This window comes from Ranitomeya imitator, chromosome 1 (assembly GCF_032444005.1).
Source record: "Ranitomeya imitator isolate aRanImi1 chromosome 1, aRanImi1.pri, whole genome shotgun sequence".
NCBI lineage: Eukaryota > Metazoa > Chordata > Amphibia > Anura > Dendrobatidae > Ranitomeya > Ranitomeya imitator.
This window is the reverse complement of record NC_091282.1, coordinates 735803064-735829328: the sequence shown is the minus strand read 5'-3', so window position 1 is coordinate 735829328 and position 26265 is coordinate 735803064. Positions and strand designations below refer to the sequence as shown.

General features: G+C 44.4%; 1 protein-coding gene across 1 annotated transcript in view; it reads right to left on the bottom strand.

Annotated features, from left to right (window-relative positions):
* The window catches only part of MNAT1 (MNAT1 component of CDK activating kinase), a 191750-nt gene that overhangs the window by 63056 nt on the left and 102429 nt on the right, over positions 1-26265 (bottom strand). Inside the window, exon 7 of the mRNA XM_069733634.1 lies at positions 1319-1440. Coding sequence (XP_069589735.1) covers positions 1319-1440 — 122 coding nt within the window. The remainder of the gene's footprint in view (positions 1-1318; positions 1441-26265) is intronic.

Here is a 26265-nt window from a genome sequence, read left to right as displayed (position 1 = left end):
AACAAAAGAAGATGTACAACTGATTGACAGCACCAGCACAAACAAGTCATGAAATTACTGCCATTAGGGTCTCATCTTTTGCACGTTAGAAGACAGGTAAGTTGGTGGTAGAAAAACATTGAAAGGGGCTTAAAGAGTTTTGGAGGAGGCCTCAAAGAAAAAAAATTACCATATTTTTCAGATTACAAGACACACTTTTTCCCCCAAATTTATAATGCAGATATACCTTATCGACGTGCCGCTGAGGGTGTCCCGGTGGCGGTGCTGTGTCCACAGTGGCATCTGCGCATGCGCCGCCTCCCAGCGGCCATTTTCCCAGAGTCCACCGCCGCCCAGGACTTTCACAAAATGTTGGCACCGCCACTGGGACACAGCGCAGCACCACCACCGGGACACAGCGCAGCAGCGTGCCACACATAGGAACACCCCCTTCATCCCAGCCTGCGGCAACACATCACTCTTGCCTCCTCCAGCAGCGACCCTGGGACCTCGCTTCACCGCAGCCACCACCCCCGGTAAGCAATAAGAAGCATGTATTATAAGAAGCACCACCATTTTATTTATTAAAGTTTTTTTCCCTATTTTTCTCATGAAAATTTGGGGTGCGTCTTATAATCCGGAGCATCTTATAATCGGATAAATACGGTAACTACCTTAACCATTTCTTATCTAGTCAACAACTTCCAATTTCCTATATCTCTCCTCCCTACGTGTTCCTTACGTATGACATCCCAAGTAACTGCAAAGGCCAATCTCATGCCACAGCCGTGGTGTTGAGTCCAGTGTCGCCACCACTGCAGCAATGTAATGTCTGGACTTATCCGAGGCGCAGTCACTATGGACAATTTGTCATCATGCAAGGAAACCACTATGAAGCGTGGTAAAAGGAAGCGAGGCGTGCTTTAATGATCAAAACAGTGTTTTTTAAAGACTCCATCAACAAGAACAACATGGCGGATTACGGCTTTTAGATATTTTTTTTCCTTTTTTTTTCACTTTAGAGTGGACTGTGCCTTAATTACAAGCGAGGCTTAGCTTTTCTGAGCTGCCTCTGAAATGATTGCTAGTAGAAACCACAGAATGTGTTAAAATGTTTAGAGCTTATTTTACATAGTGTAAGGCTGAGTTTCAAAGCTCTAAAAGATTCACTAACGTCACAGCAAAATTCTACACGTCCCATGGTCGGCACATTGTTTACTGAACCAGATGTTCGCCAATTAACCATGTATATATTTGACACTTGGCTTCCTATAGACGGCTTATGTCCGTGAATGATTCCAAGTTGTCAGCACGTGTACTAACAGAAAAATACACTTACCCCATTCTACTCAGCACTTCTATTTCGGGAACTGATGGGCCGTACATTTCTATGTAAACAGGTTGATATCGATACAAAGTTTCCTCCAATTTTGAGACTGGCATAGAAGAAACATGTTGACCCTACATAAAAAAAAAAAAAAAGATACAAATAAATACACATTTGTTACAACTGAATCATAAAAGGTAAATCACAGAGACAAGTAAAAGTCTTATGGATTGATTAGGCCAGGACAAGATGGCCACTTTAATGTCAGGATTCTGACCAGGATTCTGGTCCCGGGATATCACATTTAGAATTTTCTATCAATTGTTCTTTTCTTTTTTTCTTATCCCTCCTTCCTTTAGCCAAATTCACACATCCACATCTCATGGTCCAAGTACGGACTGGCCATGGGCCTCCTGGCCCAAACTTGCCAGCTTCATATATGCCTACATAAGACCAGGTAAGGAGATCTGTGGCCGGTCCGTGCATTGCAGACTGGACTCGGACCATGATACAAAGACATCTGAATTCAGCCATAAATGGGGTATCAGCATAACAGAAGGGAAGCTTTCCCTGACTAAACGTTAAAGATAGTTTCCATTCTCCCTTGCGCAGAGATCTGTACCTCCATTCAACCAAAGCAAGACAACCCATCACAGACATCACCCCTATAAAGGCTTTCTCGGGTTTGCCCTATAGGGATACTTTCTTTTTGGCAATAAATATATGGACATTGCTACAAGAAAGCATTATAAAAGGGATAGTGTAACCTAGCAGTATGCCATCACTTCATAGGATGTTAGTACCCCCCTTTATAATTTACCGCAAATATTCAAAAAGCTGGAACATCTGTAGTAATTAAGAAAGGAATTAATTTCTTACAGTAATACAGTATTAGAGTAAGGCTCTGTTCATAATGATAGCAATTAATGAGTTCCTGGAAGTATTAGCTTATAGAGCAATTAATGACGTGGAGAAAACTACATGACAATATCCAACAGGGGATATGCTAAACGTTTGTAGCACGGGAAACACAGTAAATTAGGTAGTGACAATGTAGCAAATGTTGTTCTCAGCCATCTCCATTGACAGGAGTGGAAGCTGGACAATGCCCAGGTATTGTGACTGTATGTGCCCCAGACACCAACAACCAGTATGGGGGGGGTGCAAATGTCAGGGAAAGAAAGATCAGGAATGTTGGATTTACCAGGCCCAGTACTTTATTCCACCTGTAGGATCAGCTCCTGGCACAGGTGTTTGGCAATAGCTTGTACCACTGCTCATGTGAAATAAAGCTGCATGCTCAATCAAGCACAGTGTGCGCGCAATGGAGGAGTCAGGAGAAATAATTATGTCATGTGTATAGGCAGCTGTAACTATTTGCCATTAGACACCCTTTTGCCAGTAACCTTGATTGCATCCAATCACCAGATGTAGCAGTAATGTGATGGCCACCAGTGCGGACAGTGATTGGCTGCAGAAGTCACAAATCCATCTTATGCAACAGGAAATTCAGGGACAAGTGGGTGACCGAGAAGCTTTGGAATGGGGGCAGTAGGGACTAGTAAGCGAGCACTCGTTATTTTAGACAAAGCTAAAGTACTCAAAAAACGTTAAAGTGGGGGGTGCATCTTATAGGCGGGATGTACCTTATCATATAGTCTGGCTGTGGATGGTGGGGCGGCAGCGGCGGAGCAGCGGGTCACAGAAGGAAAGAGTCGGCGGCTGCGGTTAACACTGTACCCGCTATTAAAGAAAATGAATATTCACTGCTCCCCACACCCATAGTCCCTCCCACCTATATGTACTGAAGCTGGCGCTGCAGGGTGGGAGGGACTATGGTCGTGTAGAGCAGTGAATATTCCTTCTCTTTAATAGCGGGCACACTATTAGCCGTAGCCACCGGCTTCCTGCAGTGGCTGGGAGGTCACGTGTGCCCGCTATTAAAGACAATGAATATTCACTGCTCCCCACACTCAAAGCCACAGGCATGGGGAGGAGTCAATATTCCAGCAGCTGACCTCAGCATGTTAGGGGGCATGGCAGTGACGTCAAGCGCTGTTACACGCTCAAATCAACTGCTGGCATCAGCACAGGACGCAGTGCTGTGTGGGAGAGGAAGAAAGGTAAGAAGAACTTTTTTTTTGTATGTGTGCACCATAATGGGGGCCATCTATAAATGGGTGGGGACATATACCAGGATGGTGGCTATGTATACCAGGATGGGGATGGGGAACATGTATACCTGGATTGGAGGCCCTATATACCTGAGTGAGGCCATATACAGCAGGATGGGGGGTTATTAGTACAGAGTTGAGGGACATTACCACTATAACAGAGTAAGCAGCAGAAGCAGTGCCATTTGACTTTTTGAAAAGCAAAATTTGCTGAAATATGCCATGTCGCGTTTGGAGAGCCCCTGATGTGCTTGAACAGTGGAAACCCCCAAGTGACACCATTTTGGAAACTAGACCCCTCAAGGAATGTATTTAGATGTGTGTTGAGCACCTCAAACCCCAAGTGAGTCACAGAAATTTATAATGTAGAGCCGTCAAAAAAAAAAAAAATTCCCACAAAAATGTTATTTTTATGTTTTCACAAGGGTAACAGGAAATAGAACCCAAAATTTGTTGTGTAAATTCTCTTGAGAACACAGAAACCCCATATGTGGTCAAAAGCTACTTTTGAGACACAGTGTAAAGCTCAGAAGGGAAGCGCCATATTGGAGTTCAGATTTTGGGGTGATACGTCACATTGATAAAGCCCCTGAGGTGTCAGAACAGCAGAATCCCCCATAAGTAACCACATTTTACAAACTACAACTCTCAATGAATTCATATAGGGGTGCAGTGATCATATTGACACCACACATGGGTCACAGAATTTTATACCATTGGGCAGTGAAGAAAAAAAATCACTTACATTTTTACCACCAAGATTGTGTGTTAGCTCCAGATTTTATAATACTGGAAAATGAGTAAACATAGCACCAAAATTTGTCCAACAATTTCTTCCGAATGTAGAAATACTCCATATGTGGCTGTACACTACTGCTTAGAAATACGGCGAGACTCAGGAGGGACTGACAGAGAGCAGATTTTCCTAGAATAGCTTGTGGACTCTATATACAGAGCCCTTAAGTGCTAGAAGAGCAGAATCCCCCCCCCCCCCCCCCCCAAGTGACTCCATTTTGGAAATTTTACCCCTTTGGAAATGTATCTACAGGTCTAGTGAGGATTTTGACTCCATGGGTGTTTTCCAGAAACAAGCAGCAGTGGATGCTGCAGAGTGAAATTTGGAAACTGCCATTGTAGTGACCAGTTCATTGTAGTGAACAGTACAATGTAATGACCAGAACAATGTAATGACCAGAACCATACAATAAAACAATAAAACAAAGAGTCAGAAGTATTCAAAATAACATCTAAACAAACATGATGCATTTTGAAAACAAGTCCTGTGGACCGATGAGGTTAAAATAGAACTTTTTGGCCACAATGATCAAAGGCATGTGTGGAGAAAAAAGGGCACAGAATTTCAGGAAAAGAACATCTCGCCAACCATTAAGCATGGGGTTGTGTTGCAGCCAATGGCACGAGGGATATTTCACGGGTAGAAGAAAGAATAGATTCAATGAAATGTCAACAAATTCTTGATGCAAACATGACATCTGTAAAAAAAAGCTGAAGTTGAAAAGAGGATGGCTTCTACAAAATGGATAATGATCCTAAACACATGACAAAATCCAAAATTAACTACCTCAAAAGGCAAATGTTGACAGTTTTACAATGGCCCTCACAGTCCATTGATCTGAACACCATTTGAAATCTGTGGCTAGACCCCAAAATAGCAGTGCATGCAAGACGACCCAGGAATCTCACAGAACTGGAAGAATTTTCTAAGAATTTAAAGACTCTTGTCTGGCTACAAAAGAAGTGTTTACAAGCTGTGATACTTGCAAAAGGGGGTGCTACTAGGTACTAACTATGCAGAGTGCCCAAACTTTTGCATTGGCCCATTTTCCTTTTTGCAATTTTTAAAATATAGAAGATGAAAATTTATATTTTTTGCAAAAATTACGAAGGAAATGTGTCATCTTTATCTTTAGGCCTTTTAGAAATGATTTAATCTTCAATCTGTTTAACTGATCATAATAACAGTAGAGGTGCACAAACTTTTCCATTCCACTGCATGTATTATAGTATATATTTATCTATTTTTTCTTCTGTGAGTACTGTTGGGACCATAATTCGAAAGTGGAAAGAACATAATTTCACCATAAACCGTCCACGACCAGGTTCTCCCCTTGATATTTCAGACAGAGGAGTGAAAAGAATAATCATTAGAGTTGTCCAAGAGCCAAGGACCACATGTGGAGAACTACAGAGAGACCTGGAATCAACAGGTACAATTGTTTCAAAGAAAACCATAAGAAATGCATGCAACCTCCATGGCCTGTATTGCACACTCACCATGGAAGACTCCATTGTTAAACACAAAGATCATTGAAGCGTGTTTAAATTAGCTTAACATTTAAACAAGGCTGTGAAATACTGGGAGAATATAGTATGTTCAGATTAGACCAAAATTGAACTCTTTGAATACCATAATACACACCATGTTTGGAGGCCAAAAGGCACCACATATCACCCCAAAAACACCATACCAACAGTGAGGTTTGGAGACAGGAACATCATGGTGTGGGGCTATTTTTCAGGACACGGCACTGGCAAACTGCATAGCATTTAAGGAAGGATGAATAGACAAATGTACTGAGACATTTTTGAAAAAACATCTGTTGCCATCTACCAGGATGATGAATATGAAACGAAGTTGGACATTTCAGCAATTCAATTTTCTTAAACACACGGCCAAAGAAACTCAACTGGCTTCGGAGAAAGAATATAAAGCTGCTAGAATAGCCGAGCCAATCACCTAACCTGAATCCAATAGAAAATGTATGGAAGGAACTGAAGCTCAGAGTTCACATCCAGAAGGTTCCGTGGGCTCCTTCTATGAAGAGTGTTTGTGTGAAAGAAAAATCACACCTGAGCAATGCCTGTGACTAGTTTCTCCATACAAGAAGCATCTTGAATCGGTCATCACCAACAAAGGCTTTTGTACAAAGTATTACATTTCAATAAGCGTGTTCAACAATTTCTCCCTGTGTCAAGTCTTATTATCACACATAGCTTCGTTACGGACATCTATGGTTTTATCCCTTTGACTGTGTGGATTGGATTTGTTGTTACCGACATCTGGGGAGAATTTCATGTCAATAGCACCTATATATTTCACTTAGAAAATTAGTGAAGTGTTCAATTTGTGCGTGTGCGTATATTTCTATAGACATATAATATATTTATACGTAACACATACCCCCGTCATCAAGTGAAGTCCAGTTATAAATTGTGTTACTTCTTGTGTTACTTTAGCAGGAATACAAGAACTCCTGAAGAAGGAGCCACTGTGCTCTGAAAGCTTGCAAACATATTTTATGGTTAGCCAATAAAGGTATCACTCCTAGAATACTTCTGTCATCATTGGGCAGAAAAGTATTCACATCGATTTTTCTGGCTAACACGGTTTCACAATACAATTTGTTATTGTACATCAAAGTAACACAAGGATATGCACATAGATACACATATAAGTTTATTTTTTTATTTTATTTTACTTTACAACAGGATTTCACTTGATGACAAGGGTTATGGCAAATATGAAAAAGTAACTTCCCACCAAATATGACATTATCATGGCCAGGGGGTTTTAAAAACAAAATAGAAAGAGGATCAAAACTTGCCTATGTCATTTATAACATTAACCCTTTGAAGTGACATACTGTCCCCCAAAAGACACAGGAAACATATTTATCAATAGCGAGAGAGAAAAAAACGACACAACAGGCGCAGTTTGGTGCGATATCACAAGAAGCAACTTTAACCCTTTAAGGCCCTAAGAGAAGGTATTTTGGGTCCTAATGATTCAACAAGGTTAAGGTTATAAACCCCCTTTGGATATGGAAAACTATCAAATTACTGAACAACCAATAATGAGGAAAAAACATGCAGTGACAAGACATGTTAGATAAACAGCGCCAAGCGAATAAATGACATGATTGATGGCCTAATTGGCTTTGGCAAAGGCAGAGGTCATTCTTCTGAGTCCCAGCCCTGCAGGGGGCACTCAATCACCAGTCTGCCATTATGACATCACAAGTTCTCACGTCAAGTTTACTGACGGTGGAAATTAGAAACATAGGAAACCACTTACGACTCCTATACCAAAAAAAAAAATATCCAGGCCCTGGGCCGGCCGAATAAAACATACTGCCCCAGAAGGTAAATGGGAACTCAGTTTTCTACCCAGTGAAACATTATGTACCTTTTTTATTTTCCGAGTGCAACAAAAAACTCGAAAATGTTTTTTGTTTTTTTTACTATTTACAAAACTTTTGACTTATTTTTCCAATAGATCTTACTGAGCACTAATATATGAGACACGCCTGCTTTTCTACTGTATGAGCAAACTGGTAAATTTGGGACATAGGGGCCAAATTTCTGCCTGAATGGCAGGATATAGGCAAGGTACATCGCTCTTTATAGAAGTCCCCAATACCAATATTTGTAAAGCATTTTGGGGTGAAAAATAAATGAATAAAAAAGTTAAATGGGTTGTTCTAGTATTTTTTTTGTAAATGGGCTAGATAACATATTACAATAGTAGAGTAACCCTTACCGATTGAATCCTCCGCCACTCCAGTAGGTGCCGCCAATCCTGCACTGATAATGGGAAGGCCATCGCCTCCCTGATCAGTGCAGCCACATGACCGCTCCATCCAATTAGTGGACCAAAAGGTTTGTCCATCACAATGAAAAATATATTCTACATCAGCAAGCTGGTTGTGAAGGTTTCAAAGCTTGTCGATTTTGCACACACAAAAAATGGAAATTTTATCGCCCCAGATAATGGTCACAGAAGCCGGATTCGTATCGGTGCCAGGGGCCGTGCGAAACGCTCTCCACTTTTCTGCTCACTTTCTCACGCAGCCATTTTCCTCCAGTTGTTCTCATGAATACTATACTACACACTTTCCATAGACGATGCTCAGACACCCCCAAACAATAAAACCCCTCCAAGAGTGGTGCGTCCGTGGTTGGACTATTGTACTGAGAAACACACTGTGCCAAACCCAACAGTTTTGGGGAAAAATCAACTTGACCAGTAATACTTCTGCTTTCCCATGTCTAAAAGTAAGGTTTCAATGGTTTTTATATACCTGAAATGTAATACTACCCCTATATCTGTAGGAAGACCGGCTGTATTCACACTGCGTCCAGGAAATCTATTCTCATATACGACTTGTCAGAAAAAAATGGAGACGAATACCAGATGACAGTATAAGAGACCACCACCTACCGTTTGCCCAATTTCTTCCTGTAGGAAAATCTAACTACAGCCTATGAGTAACCTACCTACTTTTGGAACTAAATGCCCCTTATACCCTAAAAAGTTTATCCCTATCTTATCATAAGGTTAAAAAATTCTGTGCAGATTCATTTTAGAATATGGCTTTATGGCTGCTGGAGTCTTTTTTCTGATACACAGCTCCAAAACCTCTGCAAGACACAGCGTTGAAGAACGAGGGGATACCTGCAGCCTCCACTAGAGGGAGCTCATTATAGGCAGCATTATTCTGAAGACCAAGTGGTGGCTGCAGGTACAATGTACCTAAGCCTCGGTGAGGATGTGGAGCACTGGATCAGAAAAACATGGCTCTGACCACAAGAAAGATATATTGAAAAAAGAAAACACAGAATATCACATTTTTTGTTGTTTATTTCACCCTGAATTTGGATAGAAGTAACTGTTTATTTTGATTTTCTAGACATTATTTGGAACCAGGAAAATGTTCACATTAATTTGTATCAACATTTCATAAAAGCAGAATTTCATTGGGGAGAAAAAAAAATAAAAATCTTTTTTTCCTCTGTAGACTGTGTACAGAACTACCTGCATATTACATTGTTGTAGAAATTAATTTTTAGCGTGCACTCAGCCCAAAAATCACGAGGTGCTGGTGTAATGGACCAAAGGTCCTAAGCATAGATTATGAAAATTCACCGCAGTGCGGTGAATTTTCATAATCTTTTACATTGTTGTGACAGTGATGCCAAGTCTTTATATGTTGTTTTGTTTTTGTAAGATATTAATAAAAGAAAATTAAAATTACCAATAAAAATATATCAAATAAAAACGTGAAAATGATATATATATATATATATCTATATATCTATATACATAATTGTCTACGGGTCACTTCCGTCTGTCTGTCCTTCTGTCACGGTTATTCATTCGCTGATTGGTCTCGCCAGCTGCCTGTCATGGCTGCCGGGACCAATCAGCGACGGGCACAGTCCGATTACTCCCTCCCCTACTCCCCTGCACTCACTGCCCGGCGCCCGCTCCGTAATCCCCTCCGCTCACACAGGGTTAATGGCAGCGGTAACGCGGTGTAACGCACTCCGTTACCGCTGCTATTAACCCTGTGTGTCCCCAACTATTTACTATTGATGCTGGCTATGCAGCATCAATAGTAAAAAATATGTCATGTTAAAAAAATATAAAATAAAAAAAACCTGCTATACTCACCCTCCGCCGCCTTTCTCGCTCCTCGCCACGCTCCCGGGACCGCTTCATTGCAAGCGGCAGCTTCCGGTCCGGTCCCAGGGCTGGTGTGCGACAAGGACCTGCCGTGACTTCACGGTCATGTGACCGCGACGTCATCATAGGTCCTGCTCACACCAGCCCTGGGACCGCAAGCTGCTGCTTGCAATGGAGGGAGCGTGGCGAGGAGTGGGAAAGGCGGCGGATGGTAAGTATAGCAGGACTTCAATGGGTTATAGGTGAGTATATGTTTTTTTTTGTTTTTTTTAAAGTCTCTATACTACGTGGCTCTGTGCTGGGCAATATACTACGTGGCTCTGCTATATACTAGGTGACTGGGCAATGTACTCTGTCGCTGGGCAATATACTACGTGGCTGGGCAATATACTATGTGGGCTGTGCAATATACTACGCGGACATGCATATTCTAGAATACCCGATGCGTTAGAATCGGGCCACCATCTAGTGTGTATATATAAAATATATATATATATATATATATATATATATATATATATATATATATATATATATATATATATATAGATATATAGATATATAGATATATAGATATATAGATATATAGATATAGATATATATATATATATATATACACACACACACACTAGATGGTGGCCCGATTCTAACGCATCGGGTATTCTAGAATATGCATGTCCGCGTAGTATATTGCCCAGCCCACGTAGTATATTGCACAGCAATAATAATATATATAATAATATATATATAATACATAATACTAATATATAATACATAATATATATATATATATATATATATATATATATATATATCTCTATAATATAACGCTGGGAGCGTCACTCTATCCGAAGCCTTAATAGACTGCGCAGGCGCGACGCTCCTAGCGTTACATTATAGAAAATGCCGCCGAGAGCAGGGGGTCGGGAGCACGGGGACGCCGTCTACATATGTGCGCCCTGATTATGCAAATAATCCGCCGTCACATTAACTTTTTACTTACGCTATTCGTTTCAGGCGCCATTGTCTTGCTCCTGGTGCCGGAATCAGCGCCTGTGCAGTCCGCGCTTTCCGGCGCCGATTCCGGCACCAGGAGGAGCAAGACAATGGCGCCCGAAACAAATAGCGTAAGTAAAAACTTGCTGTGCCATGAGGCTGTGGCACTTCATGCCACAGCAATTTGTTACTTACGGCATTTCCGGCGCCATTGTCTTGCTCCTCCTGGTGCCGGAATCAGCGCCTGCGCAGTCCGCGCTTTCCGGCGCCATTTTCTTGAAGACACACAGCAGGACTGCGCAGGCATCGATTCCGGCACCAGGAGGAGCAAGACAATGGCGCCGGAAAAGAATCAGGTAGCGTAAGTAACAAATTGCTGTGCCATGAGGCTGTGGCACTTCATGCCACAGCTATTTGTTACTTACGCCACCTGATTCATTTCGGCCGCAATTTTCTTGGTCCTGGTGCCGGAATCGGCGCCTGCGCAGTCCGCGCTTTCTGGCGCCATTTTCTTGAAGACACACAGCAGTGTGTCTTCAAGAAAATGGCGCCGGAAAGCGCGGACTGCGCAGGCGCCGAGTCCGGCACCAGAAGGAGAAAGAAAATGGCGGTGGAACAGATTCAGGTAGCGTCTTCACAGGATCCCGCCCTCATTTCGCTATGGCACTTCATGCCACAGCGATTTCTTACTTTTAGGCCCCCTGACTCCGGGCAATGAATGGCCCCCTTCTCCCGCAATCGGCGCATGCGCAGTTCGCGCTTTCCGGCGCCATTTTGTGGGAAACCTCAGTGTGTTTTCAAGAAAATGGCGGCGGAAAGCGCAGACGCCGATTCCTGAAGCACCAGTCTGCGCTTTTCGGCTCCATTTTCTTTAATACTGCAGTCTGTCTTCAAGAAAATGTCCCCCTGACAGTGTCTTCTGCCATCACTCATTTAGTGAGCATCTATAATATAACGCTGGGAGCGTCACTCTGTCCGAAGCCTTTATAGACTGCGCAAGCGCAAGCGTCGGCGCAGTCTGGGCCTCACAGAGTGACGCTCCCAGGAGATCGCGGTATGCGTAAACACTGAACGCACACCGCGATCTCCACCGGAGAGTCAGGGACGGCCAGGAGGGTGAGTATATTCACCTGTCCCCCGTTCCAGCGCTGCGTGCGGCTCCGTCTCCCGGGTCCTCTGCTGTGACGTTCCCAGTTCAGAGCACACGATGACGCGCTTAATGCGCGCCCTCTGACTGAACAGTCACAGCCAGAGGAGCCGGAAGATGGCGGCGCGCAGCGCTGAAACGGGACAGACAGGTGAGTATAGCAAGTGCTGGGGGCCTGAGCTAGCGGTGACTCCGGCACCTAACCCCCACAGCGCGCCGGTGTCCCCGCATGCTCAGGCCCCCCAGCACTCGGCGCCCAGCGACGATAGGTGAGTATGGTAATATATATATATATATATATATATCAGCAGCATACGGGCATATATAATGGAGCATCTTATGGGGGGCATATAATACAATGGTGGCGCAGGATGGGAGCAGCACATGACAGAACAGGGGCGCAGGATGGGAGCAGCACATGACAGAATGGGGGCGCAAGATGGGAGCAGCACATGACAGAACGGGGGCGCAGGATGGGAGCAGCACATGACAGAACGGGGGCGCAGGATGGGAGCAGCACATGATAGAACGGGGGCGCAGGATGGGAGCAGCACATCACAGGATGGGAGCAGCAAATGACAGAATGGAGGCGCAGGATGGGTGCAGAACATGTCAGAATGGGGGCGAAAGATGGGTGCAGCACATGTCACAATGGGGGCGCAGGATGGGAGCAGCACATGTCACAATGGGGGCCAGGATGGAAGCAGCACATGACAGAATGGGGGCGCAGGATGGGTGCAACACATGGCAGGATGGGGGCGCAGGATGGGTGCAGCACATGACAGGATGGGGACGCAGGATGGAGCAGCACAAGTCAGAATGGGGGTGCAGGATGGGTGCAGCACATGTCAGAATGGGGACGCAGGATGGAGCAGCTCATGACAGGATGGGGACGCAGGATGGAGCAGCACATACCAGGATGGAGACCATATACCAATATAGATGCTAGCCACCCGGGCGTAGAACGGATTCAATAGCTAGTGTGTGTATATATATATATATATATACTAGCTATTGAACCCGTTCTACGCCCGGGTGGCGAGCATTTATATTGGTATATGGTCTCCATCATGTGCTGCTGCCATCCTGCGCCCGTTCTGTCATGTGCTGCTGCCATCCTGCGCCCGTTCTGTCATGTGCTGCTGCCATCCTGCGCCCGTTCTGTCATGTGCTGCTCCCATCCTGCTGCCATCCTGCGCCCGTTCTGTCATGTGCTGCTGCCATCCTGCGCCCGTTCTGTCATGTGCTGCTGCCATCCTGCGCCCGTTCTGTCATGTGCTGCTCCCATCCTGCTGCCATCCTGCGCCCGTTCTGTCATGTGCTGCTGCCATCCTGCGCCCGTTCTGTCATGTGCTGCTGCCATCCTGCGCCCGTTCTGTCATGTGCTGCTGCCATCCTGCGCCCGTTCTGTCATGTGCTGCTCCCATCCTGCTGCCATCCTGCGCCCGTTATGTCATGCGCTGCTGCCATCCTGCGCCCGTTCTGTCATGTGCTGCTGCCATCCTGCGCCCGTTCTGTCATGTGCTGCTGCCATCCTGCGCCCGTTCTGTTATGTGCTGCTGCCATCCTGCGCCCGTTCTGTCATGTGCTGCTGCCATCCTGCGCCCGTTCTGTCATGCGCTGCTGCCATCCTGCGCCAGTTCTGTCATGTGCTGCTGCCATCCTGCGCCCGTTCTGTCATGTGCTGCTCCCATCCTGCGCCCCCGTTCTGTCATGCGCTGCTGCCATCCTGCGCCCGTTCTGTCATGTGCTGCTCCCATCCTGCGCCCGTTCTGTCATGTGCTGCTGCCATCCTGCGCCCGTTCTGTCATTTGCTGCTCCCATCCTGCGCCCATTCTGTCATGTGCTGCTCCCATCCTGCGCCCGTTCTGTCATGTGCTGCTCCCATCCTGCGCCCCCGTTCTGTCATGCGCTGCTGCCATCCTGCGCCCGTTCTGTCATGTGCTGCTCCCATCCTGCTGCCATCCTGCGCCCGTTATGTCATGCGCTGCTGCGCCCGTTCTGTCATGTGCTGCTGCCATCCTGCGCCCGTTCTGTCATGTGCTGCTCCCATCCTGCGCCACTATTGTATTATATGCCCCCGTATGCTGCTGCCATATAAAAAAAAAAAAAATACCATACTCACCTATCGTCCGGCTCCACTGCAGGTGTGTCTTCAAGAAAATGGCACCGGAAAGCGCGGACTGCGCAGGCGCCGATTCCGGCAGCAGGAATTGGCGCCTGCGCAGTACGCGCTTTCCGGCGCCATTTTATTGAATACACTGCCGGAAAGCGCGTACTGCGCAGGCGCTGATTCCGGCACCAGGAGGAGAAAGAGAATGGCGGCGGAAATGCCGTAAGTAACAAATGGCTGTGGCATGAAGTGCCACAGCCTCATGGCACAGCCATTTGTTACTTACGCCAGTTTCGGCGCCATTGTCTTGCTTCTCCTGGTGCCGGAATCGGCGCCTGCGCAGTACGTGCTTTCCGGCGCCATTTTATTGAAGACACTGCAGTGTGTCTTCAATAAAATGGCGCCGGAAAGCGCGTACTGCGCAGGCGCCGATTCCGGCACCAGGAGGAGAAAGAGAATGGCGGCGGAAATGCCGTGAGTAACAAATGGCTGTGGCATGAAGTGCCACAGCCTCATGGCACAGCAATTTGTTACTAACGCCAGTTCCGGCGCCATTGTCTTGCTTTTCCTGGTGCCGGAATCGGCGCCTGCGCAGTACGCGCTTTCCAGCGCCATTTTATTGAAGACACTGCAGTGTGTCTTCAATAAAATGGCGCCGGAAAGCGCGTACTGCGCAGGCGCCGATTCCGGCACCAGGAGGAGAAAGACAATGGCGCCGGAACTGGCGTAAGTAAAAACTTTCTGTGCCGGGCGCACATACGGCGCCCCCGTGCTCCCGACCCCCTGCTCTCGGCGGCATCTCCCCGTACTCCCGACCCCCTGCTCTCGGCGGCATCTCCCCGTGCTCCCGACCCCCTGCTCTCGGCGGCATCTATAATGTAACGCTGGGAGCGTCGCGCCTGCGCAGTCTATTAAGGCTTCGGACAGAGTGACGCTCCCAGCGTTATATTATAGATACCTGTATGTCATCTCCTGTATATAATATATAGCTGTATATCATCTCCCCTGTATATAGTATATACCTGTATGCCATCTCCGCCTGGCTGTCAATTTGCCTCCAACACTTTTCCTTTCACTTTTTCCCCATTATGTAAAATAGGGGCAAAATTGTTTGGTGAATTGGAACGCGCGGGGTTAAAATTTAGCCTCACAACATAGCATATGACGCTCTCGGGGTCCAGATGTGTGACTGCGCAAAATTTTGTGGCTGTAGCTGCGATGGTGCAGATGCCAATCCCGGACATACACACACTCAGCTTTATATATTAGATATATATATATATATATTTGGCACCGTACTGCGTGATTTTCTCGCAGGCTTGCAAAACCGACATACAGACATACAATGGATCCATGTTCTCAAAAAATCGTAAAAACATATATACTGTTATATATATATTTGGCACTTGTTATATTTGCGGCTTTATTCTCTATTTGGATTCTATTACCATTAAAGGGGTGGTCTAAGGGAGCCTCTTAAAGGCATCCATGCTGCCAAGACCGCGGGCAGCATGAATCACATCTAGGTATATTATTCTGTGAAACGCTCTGGCCAGGGGCCATAGCTTGAGATCAGACTAGTCTGGCTCCGCCTCCGGCTGGCTCTTCCCAGCCCTGTAGAAGGTGAGTGACAGGCCTCTCCCTATGTACACACAAGGGAGAAACCTGTAAACCATTTGGAGAAATGCTGCCAAGAGCCGGCCTAGGCAGAGTCGGACTAGTGTGATCTCCAGCTATGGCCCTGACAAGATCTTCAAAGTATACTTTCTCTGAAAGGCAAGAGCACTTCAAAAAAATGATATACCTGGCTGTGATCATCCAGCCAGGCTAATTCATGCTCGGTTACTGGGCGCCATACAGGAGGTCCAAGCTGTCAATCAGCAGCAGCGCACTGCCTCAAAAGAAAAAAAAAAAGGGGGTGAATAATTTGCAAAATGTCGCAAAATTATAGTGGCAAATCTCACTGGTGTGTAACAATCCAAAACAGCTGATAATCTGGCGATTTATTCCCAGAACAGAAATGCAACAGCCAGTAAAAGTCTGAACCAAATGGGTAACCTCCTACTTTCTATGTTGGGAAAAAGTGTAGGAAATTTCAAGGCTTCAGAGAAAGAAAAAAAATGATATATAAAATAACATATGGAGATGGTGTGTGCTGTAGATATTTGCATACAGCAAAATACAGGGTGTGGATGATAAACTGCAGAAAAGGTGAAGATCGGGGAATAGTTTGTTAGTCAAATCTACACAAAAATGATCCGGTGAGCACTGGTGAATATTCACAGAGCAAAATGCAGCAGGGACGTCCGAGGAAACAACACATTGGCTTCTGGCTGCTGCAGGCGACTGCTGGGCTCAGCACAGAGGATTGCGCATCGATTCTGCATTGGCCGGGCTTTTAAGAGACAATAAAGTGGAGCACAACCTATTTCAGAATTTAATGAGCCTTATCAAGTGGAAGAAAGCTGAGTGCTCGGACATTTGTGCTGTGATTACATTCCCCACATTAACTGCTGCTACTAAAAGAGAAGGAAAAAAAAAAAAAGAATTCTGCACTTTGGGAAGTTTGGAGCCATTCATTGTCCTGACCGTGATAGTAGGGGCCGCCGCGTCTGAGAAGGTCTATGGTGATCTCACACTAGTAGTGTATACTATAGTAGGATAAAGCATGGAGGAACGGTCATGTAGAGGAAATTGGTAACCTGGTGTTGTACCTTACAGGGACTATACACTATTTTACAAAGTGTAAATAATAATAATAATAATAAAAATGATAAAAAACACATTTACCTGCCACACTCCAGCTGCTTGTCCTGGCTTCCTGTGACCCCTGCAGCCAATTAGCGACTGCTGATTGGTTATGGAAGTCACCTGATGCCCCATGGCAATAAGAGGAAAATAGTTAGACCATCATGAGCCCATTTTTAACCCCTTAACAGCTGGGGTGAGCGCACACCATATGTGACAGATGCCTGTAACAGCAGTGACTGGAGCGAGCCCACATTGCGGCAGTTTATTTAAATGCTGCCATCGCTGACAGCAGTGATTCAATGGCGCAATTGTTAATGAACTCACTATTTTTTTTTTTTTTTTTTAAAGTCTGGAATGTTGGCCTAATGAAATGTATGTTCAGTAAATGCACTTAATACTTGGTCGGGGCTTCTTTTGCATAAAAAATACTACATCAATGCGGCGTGGCATGGAGGTGATCAGCCGGTGGCACTGCTGAGGTGTTATGGAAGCCCAAGTTGCTTTTATGTCAGCCTTCAGCTCATCTGCATTGTTGGGTCTGGTGTCTCATCTTCCTCTTGACAATACCCCATAGATTCTCTATGGGGTTAAGGTCAGGCGAGTTTGCTGGCCAATCAAGCACAGTGATACTGTTTTTTTTTAAACCATGTATTGGTACTTTTGGCAGTGTGGACAGCTGCCAAGTCCTGCTGGAGAATTAAATTTCCATCTACAAAAAGCTTGTCGGCAGAGGAAAGCATGAAGTGCTCTAAAATTTCCTGGTAGTCGGCTGCCCTGACTTTTGTCTTGATAAAACACAGTGGACCTACACCAGCAGATGACATGGCTCCCCAAACCATCACTGATTGTGGAAACTTCACACTAGACCTCAAGCAGCTTGGATTGTGGCCTCTCAACTCTTGCTCCAGACTCTGGGACCTTGATATCCAAATGAAATGAAAAATGTACTTTCATCTGAAAACAACACCTTGGAACACTGAGCAACAGTCCAGTTCTTTTTCTCCTTGGCCAAGGTAAGACGCTTCTGGCGTTGTCTATTGGTCATGAGTGGCTTGACACAAGGAATGCGACACTTGCAGCCCATCCCATGTCCTTCATACATCTGTGTGTGGTGGCTCTTGAAGAAATTACTCCAGCAGCAGTCCACTTCTTGTCAATCTCCCCCAAATTTTTGAATGGTCTTTTCTTAACAATCCTTTCAATGCTGCAGTTATCCCAGTTGCTTGTGCACCTTATTCTACTACAATTTTTCCTTCCACTCAACTTTCCATTAATATGCTTGGATACAGCACTCTGTGAACAGCCAGCTTCTTTAGCAATGAGCTTTTGTGGCTTACCCTCTTTGTGGGGTGTGTCAATGGCTGCCATCTGGACATCTGTCAAGTCAGCAGTCTTCTCCATGATTGTGGAGCCTACTGAAACAGACTAAAGGTACCGTCACATTGAACAAAATCGCTAGCGATCCGTGACGTTGCAGCGTCCTGGCTAGCGATATCGTTCAGTTTGACACGCAGCAGCGATCAGGATCCTGCTGTGATGTCGTTGGTCGCTGCAGAAAGTCCAGCACTTTATTTCGTCGCTGGACTCCCTGCAGACATCGCTGAATCCGGCGCGTGTGACGCCGATTCAGCGATGTCTTCACTGGTAACCAGGGTAAACATTGGGTTACTAAGCGCAGGGCCGCGCTTAGTAACCCGATTTTTACCCTGGTTACCATCGTAAAAGTAAAAAAAAACAAACACTACATACTTACCTTCCGCTGTCTGTCCCCGGCGCTGTGCTTTCCTGCACTGGCTGTGAGCGCTGGCCGGCCGTAAAGCACAGTGGTGACATCACCGCTCTGCTTTCCGGACGCTGTGCTCACAGTCAGTGCAGGAAAGCACAGCGCCGGGGACAGACAGCGGAAGGTAAGTATGTAGTGTTTGTTTTTTTTACTTTTACGATGGTAACCAGGGTAAACATCGGGTTACTAAGCGCGGCCCTGCGCTTAGTAACCCGATGTTTACCCTGGTTACCGGCATCGTTGGTCGCTGGAGAGCTGTCTGTGTGACAGCTCTCCAGCGACCAAACAGCGACGCTGCAGCGATCCGGATCGCTGCAGCGTCGTTTAGTGTGAAGGTACCTTTAGGGACCTTTTTAAACAATTAGGAAGCCTTTGCAGGTGTTTTTTGTTTATCTAATTTACTGAGATAATGACTTTTGGGAGATATATATATATATATATATATATACACACATACTAGATGGTGGCCCGATTCTAACGCATTGGGTATTCTAGAATATGCATGTCCATGTAGTATATTGCCCAGCCACGTAGTATATTGCCCAGCCACGTAGTATATTGCACAGCAATGTAGTATACAGCACAGACACGTAGTATATTGCCCAGCCACGTAGTATATTGCCCAGCCACGTAGTATATTGCCCAGCCACGTAGTATATTTCACAGCGACGTAGTATACAGCACAGAGCCACGTAGTATATTGCCCAGCCACGGAGTATATTGCCCAGCCACGTAGTATATTGCAGTCACGTAGTATATTGCCCAGCGACGTAGTATACAGCACAGAGCCACGTAGTATACAGCACAGACACGTAGTATACTGCCCAGTATATTGCCCAGGGACGTAGTATATTGCCCAGACATGTAGTATATTGCCCAGCCACGTAGTATATTGCACAGCTCACGTAGCATATAGCACAGCCCACGTAGTATATAGCACAGCCCACGTAGTATATAGCACAGCCCACGTAGTATATTGCCCAGTCACGTAGTATATTGCCCAGTCACGTAGTATATTGCCCAGTCACGTAGTATATTGCCCAGCCACGTAGTATATTGCCCAGCCACGTAGTATATTGCCCAGCTACGTAGTATATTGCCCAGCTACGTAGTATTTTGCCCAGTCACGTAGTATATTGCCCAGTCACGTAGTATATTGCACAGCGACGTAGTATACAGCACAGAGCCACGTAGTATATTGCCCAGCCACGTAGTATATTGCAGTCACGTAGTACATTGCCCAGCGACGTAGTATACAGCACAGAGCCACGTAGTATACAGCACAACCACGTAGTATGCTGCCCAGACACGTATGTAACAGGTTAAAAAAAAAAAAAGAGTTAAAATAAAAAATAAACATACTCACCTTCCGAGGGGCCCCTGCGGTATCCGGCGCTGACACTATAGTTTTCTCACGCTGCACAAGCCCGAGTGTTGAGGCTCCCACTTTGCTGCAGGTCTCTTATCTATTACATTCACCAGTTCTGCTTACAGCTTCTGTTTAGGGTGTGTGCACACATTGTATTTTTACAAATGGCCAAAAAACGTCCGCTTTCAAAGCTTCATTTTTAATTTTTTTTTTTTTAATAAGTTTTTTGGGATGTCTTTTCTTGAATTCTTTTTCAATGATTTTGACAATTGGCAGATTTTTTTTCTGGCCTTTTCAGCAATGAAGAATCCATTACAGTTTTTTTTCTGAGAAAAAAAAAACAAAACACTGGCAAATCACAAAAACCACAGGGGGCATCTTAATACCTGGAGAATTATCAGTTTGCTTCCTTAAAATGTTTGTCGTCTTTGGAAAGCAGTGGAAAGGCAGTCGAACGTGTAACTCACTAGTAGATGCATGGGTTGCAATCGCACCTGAGCCTTGGAGCCTAGGTGGTCCAAAAGGTCTCTTTGGCCCATATGAAAAGACCATTAACATTAATGACCTGTGATAGCTGAGGACCCTGTTGTAGATTTGACATCAGGGCCCATGAGATTCAAGTCACACCACTGAACACAAGTGGTTTTTTTGTTTGTTTGTTTTTTCTTTTTACACAGACATGAATATATTCATTCATTGGAAAGATAGATTAGAACTTTCTCAAGCACAACAGTAGCCCAAATGACCAAGTTCCTCTCCACCCCATTATTTTATAAGGCCGTCAAAGTGGCTTATTATCCGAAATAATGTCTTCGGGGAGGGAAGAAACCAGAACACTATCCCAAGTCTCTGAAGACATGATGTCTATAGGTCTTCTCTATCCCGATCGTGAAACCAGCCTATGGTAAAAAGCCAGAAATAAGAGCCGAAAAGTCTGAGAAACGTCCTGGCGGAGGAAGGCTCACCTAGATTTCAGCTGCTATGCAGCCTGTTTAGTCAAATTCAGGCAAATGTCCAGAATGTATTCGCTGTGTTGGTTTTTGGCACGGGTGTATGGTTTGGGTATTAAAAACCGTGTGGGTAGGATTTTGTTAGACATGTTTAGTTTGTGAAAACAAAAAAATCCCCCAAAACAAGTTTAAATGGACTGTATATGTAATGGGACTAAAATGGATTGAAAGGAATACTTAAATGCGGCATTAAGACTTGACGTCTGGTTTCAGCAGTACATAGGAATGGAGCGCAACCTGGTTATGGATAGACTGGCAGCTGGAGCACCATAGGGTAGCCGCACACAATGGCCTGGCTTCAGGAATCTGAGAAGTTGATTATGTCTACCCCTTTAGATTTCAAGAGATCCATAGGCGAATATCTATGTAAATGAGCTTGCAAGTCCAGGGAACATGGCCTGCAGTTACAGCTCTCTGGCCGCTCTCCCTCTTTCTCCTCCCACTGCCGGCCCACTGTTAGTGACTGACAGGTCACTCCTCTCTGTGACCTGCCCCTCCGCCCTAGATCTCGAGCATGCGCCTTTATTCCCGGGAGTGGTGCGTGCGCAGATTGATGAGTCCTTAGAAGCTGGACTTACTGCACATGTGCTGAACCCCGTGAATGGCGGTGCTCTGTTTTTTTTTTTTTGTTTTTTTTAAACTTGGCAAGGAACGATGTCTTCAAATTTTACTGGCAGCCATCATGTCAGCCCCATTTTCACTCCACTGACTAAAAACAGGTATCATAAATGGCGCCATCATTCTGTGGATGATGCCAAGAGAGCCGTAAAAGAAATTTGATTTTCCTCTGCCGCTCCTCCCAACTTCCCCAATTGCTCCCATCTTAAGAAGAGATTGATTTGGCTACTAGAAACATTGGAGATTGTCTAAGCATTAAAAATAATAGTTAACCCCTTACTGCCATTGGACAGGATAGTACGTCCAATGGCCGTACCCCCGTTTTGATGTGGGCTCCAGCGGTGAACCTGCATCAAAGCTGACAAGCCAGCTGTTTTGAACAGCTGACATGTGCCCGCAATAGGCGCGGGTAGAATCGCGATCCACCCACGCCTATTAAGTAGTTAAATGCCGCTGTCAAACTGACAGCGGCATTTAAAGCGTGCTTCCGGGCATCGGGTCGGAAATATGCGCACCGCTGACCTCCGATGATCGGGGGTCATCGGTTCGTCGGCATAACAACCAGAGGGTCTTCTTGAGACCTCTATGGTTGTTGATGCTGGATTGCTATGAGCGCCACCCTGTGGTTGGCGCTCATAGCAATGCAGTAATTCTGCTACATAGAGGCGATCAGAGCATCGCCTCTATGCAGCAGAGCCAATCAAGTTGTGGCAGCTTCTAGCCTCCCATGGAGGCTATTGAAGCATGCCAAAACTTAAAGAAAAATAGTTTTAAAAATGTAAAAGTTTAAGTCACCCCCCTTTTGCCCCATTCAAAATATAACAAAACAAAAAAAAAAATAAAACACACATATTTGATATCGCCGAGTTCAGAATCGCCCGATCAATAAAAAAAAAAAAAAGGATTAACCTAATCGCTATATGGCGTAGTAGAAAAAAAAAATTGAAATGCCAGAATTATTTTTTTTTGGTTCCCGCAACATTGCATTAACATGCAATAACGGGCAATCAAAAGAACGTATCTGCACAAAAGTGGTATAATTAAAAATGTCAGCTCGGCACGCAAAAAATAAGCCCTCACCCGACCCCAGATCACAAAAAATGGAGATGCTACAGGTAACGGAAAATGGCATAATTATTATTATTATTTATTTTATTTTTTTAGCAAAGTTTTTTTTTTTCACCACTTAGATAAAAAAGAACCTAGACATGTTTAGTGTCTATGAACTTGTAATGACCTGTAGAATCATAATGGCAGGTCAGTTTTAGCATTGGTGTAAACGATTTAAAAAAAAAAATTTTAAAAAAAGTTGTGGAATTGCACTTTTTTGGCAATTTCACCGCACTTGGAATTTTTTTCCCTGTTTTCTAGTACACGACATGGTAAAACCAATGATGTCGTTCAAAAGTACAACTCGTCCCACCAAAAATAAGCCCTCACATGGCCATATTGAAGGAAAAATACAAAAGTTATGGCTCTGGGAAGAAGAGGAGTGAAAAACGAATACGCAAAACCGAAAAAAAAGCTCCGGTCATGAAGGGGTTAAGGATGTGTTTAAAGGAAAGTGGTTACCACCTAATCTGAGAGCAGATTAATATGGAGATAGAGACCCTGAGTTCAGTGATGTGTCACTTACTAGATTGCTTTCTGTAGATTTGATAAAATAACTTTTATCAGCAGTAGATTATCTTTAGAGGACTAAAACCTGCCACCATTTAGTCCAGCCACGCCCCCACCACTCATTGGCAGCTTTCTTTGTACACTGTAGAAAGCAGCCAGTGGTGGGCGGGGTTATACAGAGCTCAGCCTTCAGAGGTCTGGTAGATCAGCAGCAGATAAAACTATAGTAAGTATCCCTGTAAGTGACACATCGTTGGAATCGGGGTCCGAACGCTATATATATATATATATATATATATATATATATATATATATATATATATATATATATATATATATACATATTATATATATATATATACATATTATATATATACACATACACTGAGAAATCACCTACAAATGAGGTATTTTTTCTCTGTGCGCACATTAAGTACAGTGAATTTAACAAAATAATGACAGTACCCGGAACAGGCAGGATTATCTTACCAAATCGTGTGAAAACATGTTGTAACAGCTGGCTCTGCTCACATTTTAATCTGAAATTAGCACCTGAGTATTCTTTTATGTTGCAGAAATCCAATTCTCAACTACAATCATACACACAGTAATTAGAAAGCGGGGGGGGAATCTACTTGTCTGTCCCTGAGACGACACATACATTCTACAGTGCCGGCAAAAAAAATCTTTACATTTGCGCAGCAAATAAAAACTTTACATATAAAATCCACCTCATAATTTCACTTTTTAAAAGTGTACACAATGGGGGAGATAATAAAAACTTGTCTAATATTAAAGCTGGCTTTGTTGCAAATATCAACCAATAAACGCTCAGTTTTCACTTCTCTGGTAAAGCGAAAGCTGCACTCTGATTGGTTGTTATGTGCAGCCCAGCCAGTTTTGCTATTAGGCAGTCTTTTATTATCTCCCTCAGTTTTTTATTATCTCCCACAATGGGTCGAAAGAAGCTTAAAATGGAAGAGAAATCCCGTGCCTTGACTCTGCTCGAGAAGGGGGATTCAGTGATTGTTGTAGCTAGAGATCTGGGAATGTCAAGAGAAGCAATTTATCAACTGAAGTGGTCGGCGGCATCATTGCCTCCTGGGATGGTACCGCAGAGGAAGTCCGGCTCTGGCGCACCTAAGAAGACTTCACCAAGGACTGATAAGCTTCTGAAGCGTGAAGTGATGTCACATCCTTCTATAACTGCCGTTGAACTAAAAAACTAGTACCCTACGCTCCTCCAGAACATCGCAACTAGGACAATTCGTCACCGCCTGCAGAAGGACCTGGGTCTACCAAGTTGCAGTGCCGCAAAGAAGCCCCTGCTCACAGCAGCAATGAAGACGAAAAGGCTTGTAAGAAATATCAAGATTGGACATCTGAAGTGTGGAAGAAAGTGATGTTTAGTGATGAGAGCACTTTCAGGCTGGTCAGGGGAGGCTCAAAGGTTGTGCGTCGTCCGAGTACTGTGTCACGGTATGACCCAAAATATACAGTACTAAAGGAGGTGCTGAAGACACTGTGGGTAAACATGGACTCCACATACTTAGCCAGCCTTGCTGAATCCATGCCTAAACGACTGCAGATGGTGATCAACATGGATCAACATGTTAGGGCAAGTGAGGTTAGGCTATGGGTTGAACTAGATGGACTTAAAGTCTTCCTTCAACCTTAATAACTATGCATGTACTAAAATGTAAGGGTGACATGACAAAATACTAATTGTAATAAAATATCCACAATAAAACACTTGAATATTAAGATTTTGTGGTTTCATTGAACTTGTAAAGATATTTTTTGCCGGCACTGTATCTATCCTGTATATTTAGTAAAGACTGGATGGCCCGGACAAGATGACGACTTCAATCACATGGTTTTGTCGTTCTATTTTGTGACGCTGCCTCTTTAAAAATCCCATTTCAAAACAGTTGAACTGTTCCATCCCTAACTAAACCGGGGATGTTTTGCACGCAGCAAATTAGTTCCAACTTACAAAAGTAGAATGTGGCCGAGAACTCTTAAGCCTTTTTGGAAATCTCCGAGCAGGAGAGCGGGGTAAGGCGGCCACCAGTTGCTAGAACAGATGTGGCTGCCAATCACACACATTTGCTCTAGCACATTCCTGAGTTTACTAATTAATCTCCGGGCTCAATGCTTTTAACAGTGGGCGAGTCTGAAATGATGGCTTGTTTATCGGAAGGAAATGCTACTTTATTCATCTGATTATAAATATTCCAGTATTTCCATTTTGGCAGAGATTTATTAGTCGCTTTCATTTCTTTATTTTTCCCCCTTTCGTTAGGACTAAGCCCTTAGGGCTCATGCACATGACAAAGTTGTATGAATGGGTCCTGTATGACGTCTCACAGACCTAGAAGTAAATTCAACGAGGAAAAATAAAAATACGAATAGTTGTTTTAGAATTTGCAAGAGAAACTTGTAAAGTTTGGTGCAGTTATGCCCATAATGTGTTACTTTCAAATGCTTACATATCCAATGTGCCAGAGCTGAGAAATAAAGCGTTATAGTCGCATGTAAATTATCCAGAAAGTGCATTGGAGGCGTGTCACTGCACTTTGCATATATCAACAAGCCGCCAACGCACCAGGATAATTTGCATGGGATTTCAAAGCCTGATTTCTCAGCTCTTGCACCTCAGATTACTACAAAGACAGATATTATTTGTATTGTTGTTCTAGGACCTATATAGTGGGACCACTAGTATGATTAGTAAAATTGTCCCTTTAACCACTTCCTGACTGCCCATAGACAAGAAATGACCCGGCAGTCTGCATTCTACTCTGCAGTGACGTTGTCATGCAGTTGTGGTAGCGGGGATCTGGCTGTCTGATACAAGTAGGCTTCACATAGAGAAGACAGGAATGGTT